We start from the raw sequence: 14,778 nt of genomic DNA, 5'->3' as shown, positions 1-14,778 counted from the left end.
TTCATTTAAATTGAAAGTGAGTATTTGAGTGACATTGCTACAAACACCACTTGAAAAAAACTCACATTATGTAAAAGGCTTTATTCTCAAACACATTTCATATTTATAAATGATATAAAGTCTATTTTACTTCATGTCTTCTTTCAGATTAAAGTGGAATGAAAACATCCAAAATATACTATTTTTAGATTTTAATTTGACTACTTAGTCGACTCGCTTCTCCTAAACTCACCAAAAGTTACTTTTTGGAAAACTTAAATAAATTAACAACTAATTGTCTCAATCTAATTTAAGGAGATATATATAGTACTAAATATTATTTACACTATTCAACCGTACTAACTAACGTTTTACATTTACATTTTTTAACAATGCATAACATTTGATTAAATTATCATATATTTTGATAAATGAAGTGGAGTAAATAACAAGTTATTAGTTTAGGTGACGTAAAGAATATTGAATTACAAGTACCTTTATTTATTATAGTACGAGTAGTCACCTGATATAAGATAAGAAGAACAACGATGTCATGAATATATATATAAAAAATAATATATATAATATATATATGAACCAACTGTACTGGTAGTGTTACAGGAAAATAAACTCAATATTGATGTGAACAGTTATGTGTCTTTTCTATTTTATTTCTATTTCTTTACCCTTTTGATTCTTGTATAAAATCATTTTTAAATTTACTTCAAGAGACGGCCCCTGATTTCTGTCTGGACAGACAACTCACATGTGTATAATAATAATAATAATAATAATAATAATAATAATAATAATAATAATATGCTTTTTTGTGTACACACGTATATTGTTCTGTGTATTCTTTTTAATTTTTTTTTATATCCATCAGCAATGCCCAAATAAATGCGCATGTTTTTTTTAAATATCTGGGCGTGACGTCACCCTGGGGGGCGGGGTTTATGTAAATGAGGCAGACGAGCCAGAGGGAGGATGTGAGCGTCGGTACTCACCAGCAGCAGCTTCACCATCAGAGAGAGAGAGAGAGAGAGAGAGAGAGAGAGAGAGAGAGAGACACTCCGTCTCTTTGTTCACGCGGAAATGGCGTCAAAATGTCCAAAATGCGACAAGACGGTGTATTTCGGTGAGTGCATGTTTTTTTTATTATTAATATTTTTTTTCGACGTCGAGCTCCTGGTGAGAGGCTTCCACTGCCGCCCCTCAATCCATCACAATGAATGCAAAACAATGAGCTTTTAATAGGGAGATGTATTATACACACGTGAGGCCACTGATAAAAAGTACATATATTTTATGATTGTATTATTTTTATTATTAGAACAATATTATTATTTTTTAAATATTGAAGAACATTAAAAAAAATGATATCTATATAATAACAATAAATATCCCCTGGTGACTTGATGCATGTCTTATCTTATGAATCAACTCTCTTATTTCAAAGCAATATGTGCAGACTCTTGTTTTTTTATTACAGGTGTGGCTTTGTGATGAATGAAATATGGCGATAACACACCTATGTTACATAATGAAGTATTCAGAGTGACAGGAGGGAAAAGTTAACCCATTGATGTCTAATGTTTTACATGAACGTGTTTCAGATGATTAACTGTAAGTTATTATATTTATATATCATATCCTATTGCGATGTGTGTATTTCCAATATCGCGACTCTTGAGACATCATGCGATGGTGAATACATTATTACATTTTTAAAACCGGGTTGAGAACTATTCGAACGCTGCACATTGTGTGCTGTTGTGTGTGTGAAGCCTTCACGCTGCCATCTTGTTGTTCTCAATCTCAAGTGGATAGATATGAAGGTTTATTAATAAAATATAGTAACAGATAAAGGATTTCGTCCTTTTCGGTTTACCGCAGAAGATAATCTGTGTGTCAAACACTTGTTTATTAAACGTGCACGTTTTGAGATCATCCTCGCACATAAACACTACTGTTATTTGGAGTGAAAAGCCATCGTCAGGGCCATAAACGTAACGAGTAACATCGAAAAAGATCTTATTTCAGACATATAACCAAGACGAGGGAGTCGGATTCATAAAGTCGTATATATGAAGTTATTAAAACTAGTCCCAGCAGCTGTAACATCAGAGTGATGAACACATGAATGCATCAACGATTATAATCCAATAATATACATTATTCTGAACCTGTTTCTCGATGCCAATACTTATATTTTTGAATACTTGTATCAGAGTATTTCTACACTGTGCTGATGCTTTTACTCCAGTAACATAGTAGTAGTACTTCCTCCACTAGTCACCCTCTTATTTTATGATTTGATGATGTTTTCTTTACCAGTTCAAATGTGGAAGTCAGAAGAAGCCTCGACTGGTGAGTCCTGGACTCAGACTGGTTTCCACTGGGCTATAACTGGTCCACTATCTTTAGATAAGAGCCATTAACCGTCCGCTTTGTCTCTGGCCATCACAACTAAACTGTGTTATCTGACATCTTATGACCTTTAAATGACCTTTTTTTCCTCCCCCACCCCCGGACATGAGAGTGATATCTCACCCGGGAGTGAGTTCAGAGCCCGCGTATCAGTGGGAAGCCATACGCCACGTGGCGTTGTGAATAATTTATCGATCGCTCGTGCGTCAAGCGGATCGATTTTTTTTTTCCTTCTTTTTGTTCCTTCGTCTTCATTTCTCAGGAGAGGCAGAAGCCCCGCCCCCTGCAGCTTCAGCCAATCATGCTTTGCTCTTTTTTCCGACTTGACCAGAAATATGTTTCCTCTGGCTAGTGGAATATGTGTCGTGGTGGAGATGCATTTCATTTGTTAAGCTCAATAAGTCTATTTTGGGATTTTGAGCTTCAAAGTTGACGGTGTCAATCAAGTTGTTTGTGGCCTATAATTTGTATTAATTTATGCAACAAAGTTTCTGTACTAAATGGGCGAGACTAAATATAAATGACAAGTAAAGAAAGTCACCTCTATCGGGGCCCCAGAGGAAGTGTCACGCTCTATCGGGGGGCCCAAAAGGATGTGTCACGCTCTATCGGGGCCCCAGAGGAAGTGTCACGCTCTATCGGGGCCCCAAAAGGATGTGTCACGCTCTATTGGGGCCCCAGAGGAAGTGTCACGCTCTATCGGGGCCCCAGAGGAAGTGTCACGCTCTATCACGGCCCCAGAGGAAGTGTCACGCTCTATCGGGGCCCCAGAGGAGGTGTCACGCTCTATCAGGGCCCCAGAGGAGGTGTCACGCTCTATCGGGGCCCCAGAGGAAGTGTCACGCTCTATCAGGGCCCCAGAGGAGGTGTCACGCTCTATCGGGGCCCCAGAGGAAGTGTCACGCTCTATCAGGGCCCCAGAGGAAGTGTCACGCTCTATCAGGGCCCCAGAGGAAGTGTCACGCTCTATCGGGGCCCCAGAGGATGTGTCACGCTCTATCAGGGCCCCAGAGGAAGTGTCACGCTCTATCGGGGCCCCAGAGGCTGTGTCACGCTCTATCAGGGCCCCAGAGGCTGTGTCACGCTCTATCAGGGCCCCAGAGGAAGTGTCACGCTCAATCGGGGCCCCAGAGGAAGTGTCACGCTCTATCGGGGCCCCGAGGAAGTGTCACGCTCTATCGGGGCCCCAGAGGATGTGTCACGCTCTATCAGGGCCCCAGAGGATGTGTCACGCTCTATCAGGGCCCCAGAGGATGTGTCACGCTCTATCGGGACCCCAAAAGGAAGTGTCACGCTCTATCGGGGCCCCAGAGGAAGTGTCACGCTCTATCGGGGCCCCAGAGGATGTGTCACGCTCTATCGGGACCCCAAAAGGAAGTGTCACGCTCTATCGGGGCCCCAGAGGAAGTGTCACGCTCTATCGGGGCCCCAGAGGATGTGTCACGCTCTATCAGGGCCCCAGAGGAAGTGTCACGCTCTATCGGGGCCCCAGAGGATGTGTCACGCTCTATCAGGGCCCCAGAGGCTGTGTCACGCTCTATCAGGGCCCCAGAGGATGTGTCACGCTCTATCAGGGCCCCGGTGTCTCTGCTGGGATATTCTGGGAGTCTTTCTCTCACTCTCTCTCTCCCTCTTTCCTTTCTAAAAGTCCAAATCAGCATCAAACTCATGCATTTAAAATCTTACTCATGTAAGTATGTTGGCATCAAAACATACAGAAAGTAAAAGTATTCTCTTCATGCAGAATTGTCGCAGACCTTTTGTTTTTTTACGTTTTCGTTTGGTTTTAGCTTTAAGAAGAGACTCCCACAGGGAAAGAAAAGATTCTCTTGCACTGGTCAATTTTCTGGCTTTCGGGCTATGTTGCTCCCATCTGATGGGAAGAAAACATCCAAAATACACATCGGGATGTTTATTTGACTTCTTTGTCTATTTTCTTTTGTAGATTTCTACTAAATTCTTCCAAAAGTTCGCTTGTTGAAACACAACATCATATAAAGGTTTTAATAATATTGTATAAAAAGTTGTCAGAATGTTACAATCAAACAACACAATTGTATAAGAAAAGGGTAAAAGTAAAGAAAAAAAAGGTTGTTTTTGTTTAGTTACCATTGGTTACCATCCGCTGTTGTACTGTACACATCTGAATAGCATTGAATTGATATATTTAACCTAGATCTCATCAAAAAAACAGGAAGGACCTTTTTTCGCTTTTCTGCTTGATATTTTTTGCCAATGATGTTCATAATCTTCTCTTTGATTTGCGTTTCCTGGAACATTTCTGATTATACGTCTCCGAGGATGATTAGATCCAGATTTTATTTTCTCGTCCTATCGTGGTCTGGTTTCCCAGTCCGGTCCATTCATCCTCGCTGGATCTTTATACTGGTTTTCAAACCACCATCAACATTCAACGTGTTGAATTACATCCCTCATTTGTGTCTCTTCTTCTTCTTCTTCTTCTTCTTCTTCTTCTTCTTCTTCTTCTTCTTCTTCTTCTTCTTCTTCTTCTTATCTTCTTCTTCTTCTTCTTCTTCCTCCTCCTCTTCCTCTTCTTCTTCTGCAGCGGAGAAGGTGTCGTCTTTGGGGAAGGACTGGCACAAGTTCTGTCTGAAATGTGAGCGCTGCAACAAGACGTTGAATCCAGGAGGCCACGCCGAGGTGAGAGGAAATGACCTGAAGGGGGCGTCTGAGAGTCATGAATTTAATAGTGGAACTATTTGCAGTCACCGACACTCGGTGTGAAGGTACCCTAAAACCACAGCAGGTATAGAACTGCTTTTGGGGGCCTTTGATTGACAGATGATCTCAGCAGGAATGTTGAGGTTTCCTTGTGGTCCAACAGTTACTCTGCTGACCTCCTGACCACCTTCTGCAGAGGAGTCAGGATAGGAGTGTACAAGTGCTTCTCCTTGAGGTCTCTTTCTATGGTGCAGTTTGTCACATGAATGTCATTTTAAACCAGCTCTCGTCGTGACTGTTGCGTAATACTTTCAGTCCATCTGTTTAACACATGAAGCGTAGACTTCTATACAACCAGAGGAGTCCCCCCTGATGGTCAGGAGAGAGAATGCAGCTTTAATACATGAAGCATAGACTTCTATACAACCAGAGGAGTCGCCCCCTGGTGGTCAGTAGAGAGAATGCAGCTTTAACACATGAAGCATAGACTTCTATACAACCAGAGGAGTCGCCCCCTGGTGTTCAGTAGAGAGAATGCAGCTTTAACACATGAAGCATAGGCTTCTATACAACCAGAGGAGTCGCCCCCTGGTGGTCAGTAGAGAGAATGCAGCTTTAACACATGAAGCATAGACTTCTATACAACCAGAGGAGTCGCCCCCTGGTGGTCAGGAGAGAGAATGCAGCTTTAACACATGAAGCATATACTTCTATACAACCAGAGGAGTCGCCCCCTGGTGGTCAGAAGAGAGAATGCAGCTTTAACACATGAAACATAGACTTCTATACAACCAGAGGAGTCGCCCCCTGGTGGTCAGGAGAGAGAATGCAGCTTTAACACATGAAGCATAGACTTCTATACAACCAGAGGAGTCGCCCCCTGGTGGTCAGGAGAGAGAATGCAGCTTTAACACATGAAGCATAGACTTCTATACAACCAGAGGAGTCGCCCCCTGGTGGTCAGGAGAGAGAATGCAGGACGTACGGTGCCGTAGCTTTGATTCTTGTGTTGTTTTGATGAAGCCAGCAATGGAACACATGTTATGTCTGAAACATGAACAATTGGAAAGTCTCTATTTGATTTAAACAACGCATCGATATGAAAAAGGAGCACGGCGCTTCATCTCCCAGAGAACAGGCCGCCACAGACATTACTGAAATGAAATGAGGGTAAACACACCGCAGACCGGGCCGATGCTCATATTTAGCTCTGTCGGGCTTCATGAATTCCTGCGAACAGAGAAAATAACAGAGAGCAGACGTGTCTTTGTAAACGTCCGTGAATAAGTTAGTTTATTGTCTGGCTCCACGTGAATCCAAACAGACCAAATACTAAAATAGTTTGTTCACTTTCCCTCCTCCCTGTTTTACAGCACGACGGGACGCCTTATTGCCACAAGCCGTGCTACGCCGCCCTCTTTGGACCAAAAGGTGAAGCTTCTTCTTCTTCTTCTTCTTCTTCTTCTTCTTCTTCTTCTTCTTCTTCTTCTTCTTCTTCTTCTTCTTCTTCTTCTTCTTCTTCTTCAGTAAAAAAAACATTTTATTTCACATTTTCCTGTCCGTGAACGCAACATTTTCCTCCGGCGCCGCAGGCGTGAACATCGGCGGAGCCGGCTCCTACGTGTACGACGCGCCCGTCAACGAGGCCCCCGCCGCCGTTTCCACGGAAACGGATGGCAAGCCGGAGGGGGAGAAAAAAGTCCCCGCGCGAGGACCGGTGAAGGGTGAGTTATAGAAAGAGGTGTATGGGGGTGAGGTAGGGGGGAGCGATGGAAATAAAGAGGATAAGAGAGATTTCGTGTTGGTAAAAAACAATAATAATAATAATAATAATTTGTTACTGTAATCAGCTGCAAGCTTCTCCTCTTTCTCCGGAGGACCCAACATCTGCCCCAGATGCAACAAGACGGTGTATTTCGGTGAGCAGATCGGTGTCTTTGTATCTCACAGTGTTGGAATGTGTCTAAGGGACTCAAGCGGCTGGTTACCATGGTGACTATCTCCATGCTGTGTGTGTGTGTGTGTGTGTGTGTGTGTGTGTGTGTGCGTGCAGCTGAGAAGGTGTCGTCTCTGGGGAAGAACTGGCACCGGCCCTGTCTGCGCTGCGAGCGGTGCAGTAAGACCCTGTCTGCCGGCAGCCACGCAGAGGTGAGCGATGACATCACAGCGATGACATCACAGCGATGACGTCGTTCGTATGGTTTTCATCACGTTTAAAAACCAGTGTGAGGAATGTGAATGTTTTCTTCTCCTCCCCGTTGCAGCACGACGGACAGCCGTACTGCCACAAACCGTGCTACGCCGTGCTGTTCGGGCCCAAAGGTATGACGTCATGACAACCGTCGTGCAGGAGGCCATTTTAGATGCGTTCATGTTCATCAGAGGGCGTTGGTCAAACCTCGGTGGGCGGAGCCAAATAAATGAGCTTCGCGTCTATTCTGACCAGATTCATCCTCAGTTTAGAGGATTTAAATTCATATTTATTCTCACTACCGTCCTCAGGTCTTCCTCGTTGCCGGGGTTTCAGTACATTTTGTTTAAAAAATATATATATATTATAATAATACGTTTTTTAAGATGTTCACCATTTTTGGTACCTGTACCCCCCCCCCCCCTCTCAGGTGTCAACACCGGCGGCGTCGGCAGCTACATCTACGACGAACCCGCCGAAGCAGAGGCCCAGCCCTGAGGCCGACGCCCCCTCCGACGCCTCCAGGACCCTCGTGTCTCTTTGCCTTCTACGGTCGCGGCCACAGGGACGGATACTTAGATGTTCTGTTGTATTTGTTATATTGTTTATATAACTTTTTTTTTTTGTACAGACACAAACTTTCAACATGTCCTCCCGTGTGTTTTTTTTCTTCAAATTTGCCATTTGTTTCTTTGCCAAAATAATTCTGGATAAAAGCCGGCTTGTCACTCGTGATTAATATAGTTCATCAGACTTTTGTGAAGTTGTACCGTGCGTACCGGCCGACGTGTGGCGAGTGTTTGTCCAACGGGTTCTTCCTGCTCCTGAGCGATGAGCCGTAGCCGTAGCGTAGCCGTAGCCTAGCCGTAGCCTAGCCGTACGCACAGAGACGGGCGCTTCCTGAATGTTATGAAGCTGAGTTTAAACTGCGCATCACGTTTCCTGCAGTAAAGCTGTGTGATACCAAACCTGTGTGCAGTGTCTGTGGCTATTTGTTCTTTTTAATGACAAATATGAAATGCTTTATTATTTTTTTCTTTGATTATTAACCAACTAAAATAGTAGAAGTTGCTAATTTCCCACTGTGTGAAAGTCTTCAAATGCCTCGTTTGGTTTGATAAAACCATCCAGATGCAAAACTATTCAATTTAAAATTATTTAAAAAGAGAAAGAAGCTGGAATCAACAAATGTTTGTTGTTTTTAAATTGATAAACGTATCAAAATTAATAATAATTAATTGAGAATTATCATAAACATCAAGGAGAGCTAATACAATCATGTTAACCTACAAATTATGTATGAACTATTGGGGCAACAATATTATATATATAGATATTTATATCAAATAAACAACGTTTTGAGCGCATAAAATTAAATTGACCTTCTTTTTGACATTTAAACACATCTCTTAAATTCACATAAAGAGTTTAGTGTCATCTATTTTATTGTTATTCTTAGTATTATTGTTATTATTATTCCCGGTCAAAACTCTCTAATCTATATTGTATCTCTTAAAACTTTGGCCCAAAAGTTACAACCAAATAAAACGGTATGACGTCACTGACAGGATGAAGTCAGATACAGGAAACAGATCCCCGGAAGTGGAAATGTGTTGCTGTGACCGGAATGCTATCGGAAGGGGAAAGAGTTTGTCTACAAAATAAAAGTATATACATTTTACTGTATGAAAACACTGCAGTAACCAGTGAAGGAAAGTACTCCAGTTGAGCACAACTTCAAGGTACTTGTATTTTATTCGTCCACTACACTTCTATGCTCGGCTGCATTGATCAGACAACTTTGCTAATTCATATTTACATTAAAACATTTAATTAGCAACTTAAACTTAAACTATTAAGATTTTGCTTCTCCATCTATTAGTAATAAATGATATATTTGATGGTTTACTATGAAATAATAATTACAAACCGATACTCTGTATGAGTCTTGGCAACCTGAACGAAGTTTTCCACAATTAAAAACTTTAAAAACAAAGTATTTTATATGCGAATTCCAATATTTAATCTCCAATATTACAGTTAATATATTTACATTTGACTATCAATACAAATAAAATCATTGGTATGCTGGTAATACTTATTATAATTGTGGCAAAGTATTTTTAAATTGTGATACTTGTATGTCAGTTATTGATCTGAAAACGTCTTCCTGAGAGCCAACAAAGGATCAACTGTGATTTCTGCTGGAGAACAAAAAACATGGAAACACGTTTATAATGTTTTTAACAAAACAGAAACACAACAGTGGAAAAGTTGTACTTGATGGCAAGTTTATTTCTGTTAAACATAATCAGAACTATTTATTGCCAAGAACGTTGAACATACAATGAATTTTACTTTGTGAAAGGTGCATAACAATAAACAAATCATCACAAAAATAGAAAAAATATTAACATTTTAAAATAAAAACAAAAATAAGGTAAATAAAAAACTAATAACAGTACAGTAAAAAAAACAGGACAGTTAAATTATGCATTAATCCCGTTTTTGATATCAATTGCGCAGACATTATTATTAAACAATAACCCGTTGTTTGAACAGATATTTTCTTGGCTCCCGCAAATCCGCATTGCGCCTCTTGTAAACAGAGCGTTTTATTCTGAAACGCCCCACCGGAAGCTGCGTGTCCTGTACTTCCGCTTTAAAAGCGCTCGGGCACCGACGCCATCTCGGGGCTAGAAGGACGTCCGTCGGTTTATTTTTAGCGGCAGATATTATTTGAAATAATAAATATTAATACCAATTAGTTTATTAATTATTTAAATTATTTAAATTAAAAAGGAGGATGCCGGACGGGTCTCCGGCTCGCGGCCATGAAGCGGACATCGGCGACGCCGAGAACAACAACCCGATGTCGGGGAAAACGAGGCAGGCGCTGCGGAAGAAGAAAGGAGGGAGGAAGCTGCGGAAGCCTCCGAGAAGCAGCCCCAACATCCGGCTGTCCGACCTCAACAACAACAACAACAACATCATCAACAACAACAACCCTCAGCACGGTACCGAGCCGCCTCTCGGTCCACAGACCGCGCTCACCCTCCACAACCTCAAACAGGGAGCGAGAAAAGAGGTGACGTCCACTTCCTCCTTTGTTGTTGTTGTTGTTGTTGTTCTTTGCTGCAGGACTTTAGTCTCGTGAGGTGTATATAATAAAGTAGTGTTTACACCTGGTGATCGATTTTAGGTGTCAAGTCATATTTAAGCAAATGTAAATATTTAGTTTGTGTGTGTGTGTAACTAAAGTCTTTTATTGTGGTACATTGAATATGTGAGTTTGGGACTATTGGTCGAAATAAACAACAACAACAAGACATTAAAAAAAACCTTCGACTTGGTCTGTCAAATTTATATTATAAAGACCAGGACCCCCTCTAACTGACTGACATCCCCAGGACTATAAAGACCAGGACCCCCTCTAACTGACTCTGACATCCCCATGACTATAAAGACCAGGACCCCCCTCTAACTGACTCTGACATCCCCATGACTATAAAGACCAGGACCCCCTCTAACTGACTGACATCCCCAGGACTATAAAGACCAGGACCCCCTCTAACTGACTCTGACATCCCCAGGACTATAAAGACCAGGACCCCCTCTAACTGACTGACATCCCCAGGACTATAAAGACCAGGACCCCCCTCTAACTGACTCTGGCATTCTCAGGACTATAAAGACCAGGACCCCCTCTAACTGACTCTGACATCCCCAGGACTATAAAGACCAGGACCCCCTCTAACTGACTCTGACATCCCCAGGACTATAAAGACCAGGACCCCCCTCTAACTGACTCTGGCATCCCCATGACTATAAAGACCAGGACCCCCCTCTAACTGACTCTGACATCCCCAGGACTATAAAGACCAGGACCCCCCTCTAACTGACTCTGACATCCCCAGGACTATAAAGACCAGGACCCCCCTCTAACTGACTCTGGCATCCTCAGGACTATAAAGACCAGGACCCCCTCTAACTGACTCTGACATCCCCAGGACTATAAAGACCAGGACCCCCTCTAACTGACTCTGACATCCCCAGGACTATAAAGACCAGGACCCCCTCTAGCTGACTCTGACATCCCCAGGACTATAAAGACCAGGACCCCCCTCTAACTGACTCTGGCATCCTCAGGACTATAAAGACCAGGACCCCCTCTAACTGACTCTGACATTCTCAGGACTATAAAGACCAGGACCCCCCTCTAACTGACTCTGACATTCTCAGGACTATAAAGACCAGGACCCCCCTCTAACTGACTGACATCCCCAGGACTATAAAGACCAGGACCCCCCTCTAACTGACTCTGGCATCCCCAGGACTATAAAGACCAGGACCCCCCTCTAACTGACTCTGACATCCTCAGAACTATAAAGACCAGGACCCCCTCTAACTGACTCTGACATTCTCAGGACTATAAAGACCAGGACCCCCCTCTAACTGACTCTGACATTCTCAGGACTATAAAGACCAGGACCCCCTCTAACTGACTCTGACATCCCCAGGACTATAAAGACCAGGACCCCCCTCTAACTAGTAAGTCCACCTTAAGTAAGCAAATATAAACTGTGATTTTAACGGCCAGAAGGATCTTTTGACATTAATAGATTAATAATGTTTAATCTGGTTTAACAACGGTTTGTTTTCCCAGCTGCTGAAATCCAAATCCGGCCGATCGGAGCGAGGAGCGGCGCCGAGTGGCCACGCCGGCCAGAGCATGATCCCACGGGGCCACAGGCCCAAGCAGGGCCCGGGCCCCGGGGCGACTCGCCCCGCGAAGAACAAAGACCCCGGCGGCCCGAATAAGCCCCTCCCCCTCCTCCGCGTCTCCGACAACGACGAGGTCGCGCCCGAACCCCTCAAGGACGGCGAGAAGGTCTACGCCGGGGCCAAGTTCAGCGAGCCGCCGGCGCCGAGCGTCCTGCCCAAGCCGCCCAGCCACTGGGTCGGGGACGGCGAGCCCCGGCGGAGCGACCGGCGCCGAGAGCAGATGAGCGTCGACCTGAAGTCGCTGCTGAAGGTCCGAGACGAGTCGTGACCGCGCCGGGGGAATCGAACTCGCGGCGGTTGTTGGGGCCAAAAAGGAGGAAAAAAAATTGGGGCATTACGGTGAATTCGAGTTTGGCCTCTGAACGCGCTGCAACACGTCGAGTTTTTTTAATTAGCCGGAGTTCAATTACCTGCGACGCGCCGCCGGAGATTGTGGGCGTTGTGGGCGTCGGCCCATTTGGGAAATGTGTTGTTGTTTTGTTTCTGTAACGTAAGAAAGTGTGCGGCGGGAGGATGAGGCCACTTTGTGTGTGTGTGTGTGTGTGTGTGTGTGTGTGTGTCTTTTTTTTTTAAAGAGCTCATGTTAATGTACAAAAAATATATTGAAAACTTATATTTGTGTATATTTTTCCTTGTCGTTTTAACAGAGATTCTAGTTTTGTTACTATGGTTTTTCCACAAAAAAGAAAATGTAAAAAAAAAAAGAAGAAAAGTGAGGCCCCTCGTCTCGGGTCCTCGTCTCTCGGGTCCTCGTCTCTCGGGTCCTCGTCTCGGGTCCTCGTCTCGGGTCCTCGTCTCGGGTCCTCGTCTCGGCCCCTCGTCTCGGGTCCTCGTCTCGGCCCCTCGTCTCTCGGGTCCTCGTCTCGGGTCCTCGTCTCGGCCCCTCGTCTCGGGTCCTCGTCTCTCGGGTCCTCGTCTCTCGGGTCCTCGTCTCGGGTCCTCGTCTCTCGGGTCCTCGTCTCGGGTCCTCGTCTCGGCCCCTCGTCTCGGGTCCTCGTCTCGGCCCCTCGTCTCTCGGCCCCTCGTCTCGGGTCCTCGTCTCGGCCCCTCGTCTCGGGTCCTCGTCTCGGGTCCTCGTCTCGGCCCCTCGTCTCGGGTCCTCGTCTCGGCCCCTCGTCTCTCGGCCCCTCGTCTCGGCCCCTCGTCTCGGGTCCTCGTCTCGGGTCCTCGTCTCGGCCCCTCGTCTCTCGGGTCCTCGTCTCGGGTCCTCGTCTCGGCCCCTCGTCTCGGGTCCTCGTCTCTCTGCCCCTCGTCTCGGGTCCTCGTCTCTCGGGTCCTCGTCTCGGCTCCTCGTCTCTCGACCCCTCGTCTCGGGTCCTCGTCTCTCGACCCCTCGTCTCAGGTCCTCGTCTCTCGGGTCCTCGTCTCGGCTCCTTGAAGCGACGAGAAAGACTTTTCTAACGGCTCGTTGCTCTCGGCCAGATGTTTGACCAGCCGGTCGCGGACTTGGGTCCAAACGGAGAGACGACAGCGAGAGTGGAGTCGGGGACACAACCAGAGCGCTGTTTCTTATTTTTTATTAAAATCTTTATTGCACTGACTTTAAGAGTACGTTCACATGAAGGCGGCTAAGTTTATAAAGTCTTATTCTCTTCCCCAAGAACTACATTTTTGTTATCGCTCAATTTAAACTGCACCAAATTCATTAGAGTACGTGGAATGCCTGAGGATTTATATATATTATTTTATTATTATTATTTAGACAAACAATTGTTTGAGTCATTTTCTGCTTCCAGCTTCTAAAAGCAAGATCTTTGTTCTGACATTTTAAACGATGATAACTCAATAAGGAGGAGGAGCTGTTGTCTTAGTGGTTGACGGCACAAAAGTGTTTTATGAAGAACTTATTTCATATCTAAATTAAAAATATATATATAATAAAATATTGGTTACCCCCCTGTTAAATGTTGTTTTTGTGTTTATTGATGACAGAAAACAAGATATGACAAAAAAAAAATCCAGTCTGGTACAGTGTGTGTGTATTTTTATATATATATATATATATATATATATATATATATATATATATATATATACACACATGTGTATATATGTATGTATGTATATATATATATAATATATAACAGTATTCAACTAAAGAAAACTACGGAAACATTATTGTTGTAAGGGCTGCTCTTTATAATACATATCTTAACAAGTCCAGAATGTATTTTCTAAAAACCAAAAGCTTTATGGAAACAAACCCGGTAATTTACTTTCAAAACTTTTAAGTAATCAAAATAGCCATAATTCGGTCTCTTGTCTGAAAGACTCGAACGGAATACGTTGTTTTAAGTCTGAGGAGATTAATGCCATATTTACCAATTACTATAAATTATTATATACATCAGAAATACATAAAAGTGACTCTCTAATGAGCAATGAGCTAATGAGCAACAACAACAGGCTTTGAATAAGCCAATTACATTTGCAGGGATACAGGAAGCTATGGATGACATCCCCTCTGGTAAAGCAGCTGGCCCCGATGGCTTTCCTCCAGAAATATATAAAGAATTTAAAGATATTTTCACTCTTAAGTAAAATGTACGAATACTCCTTGAGTAAAAAACGGCTGCAATTACCTTAATACCAAAGCAAGGAAAACCCCAGAAGAACCTTCTTCGTATAGACCGATTAGTTTTCAATGCGTGGAAAACTAAATATTAGCTAGAAGACTCGACCCTCTGCTCCCCACCATCATCGGGCCGATC

At 43.7% G+C, this 14,778-nt stretch overlaps 2 protein-coding genes across 2 annotated transcripts; both read left to right on the top strand.

Moving 5' to 3' along the window:
* The first annotated feature begins 960 nt into the window (after positions 1 to 960).
* Positions 961 to 8,017, top strand: LOC117727817 (cysteine-rich protein 2-like). The gene is made up of 8 exons (XM_034528328.1): positions 961 to 1,117; positions 4,976 to 5,070; positions 6,465 to 6,522; positions 6,684 to 6,815; positions 6,942 to 7,010; positions 7,145 to 7,239; positions 7,356 to 7,413; positions 7,713 to 8,017. Exons 1-8 carry the CDS (start codon positions 1,075 to 1,077, stop codon positions 7,778 to 7,780), a joined length of 618 nt encoding a protein of 205 aa, XP_034384219.1. The 5' UTR covers positions 961 to 1,074; the 3' UTR covers positions 7,781 to 8,017.
* Positions 8,018 to 9,921: 1,904 nt separating this feature from the next.
* LOC117727813 (proline-rich nuclear receptor coactivator 1-like) lies at positions 9,922 to 12,637 on the top strand. Its single transcript, XM_034528324.1, has 2 exons — positions 9,922 to 10,370; positions 11,949 to 12,637. The coding sequence occupies exons 1-2, from the start codon at positions 10,089 to 10,091 to the stop codon at positions 12,333 to 12,335; spliced, it is 669 nt and encodes a 222-aa protein (XP_034384215.1). The 5' UTR covers positions 9,922 to 10,088; the 3' UTR covers positions 12,336 to 12,637.
* The last annotated feature ends 2,141 nt before the right edge of the window (positions 12,638 to 14,778 follow it).

This window comes from Cyclopterus lumpus, chromosome 24, assembly GCF_009769545.1.
Source record: "Cyclopterus lumpus isolate fCycLum1 chromosome 24, fCycLum1.pri, whole genome shotgun sequence".
NCBI lineage: Eukaryota > Metazoa > Chordata > Actinopteri > Perciformes > Cyclopteridae > Cyclopterus > Cyclopterus lumpus.
This window is presented reverse-complemented; position numbering and strand designations above follow the sequence as displayed.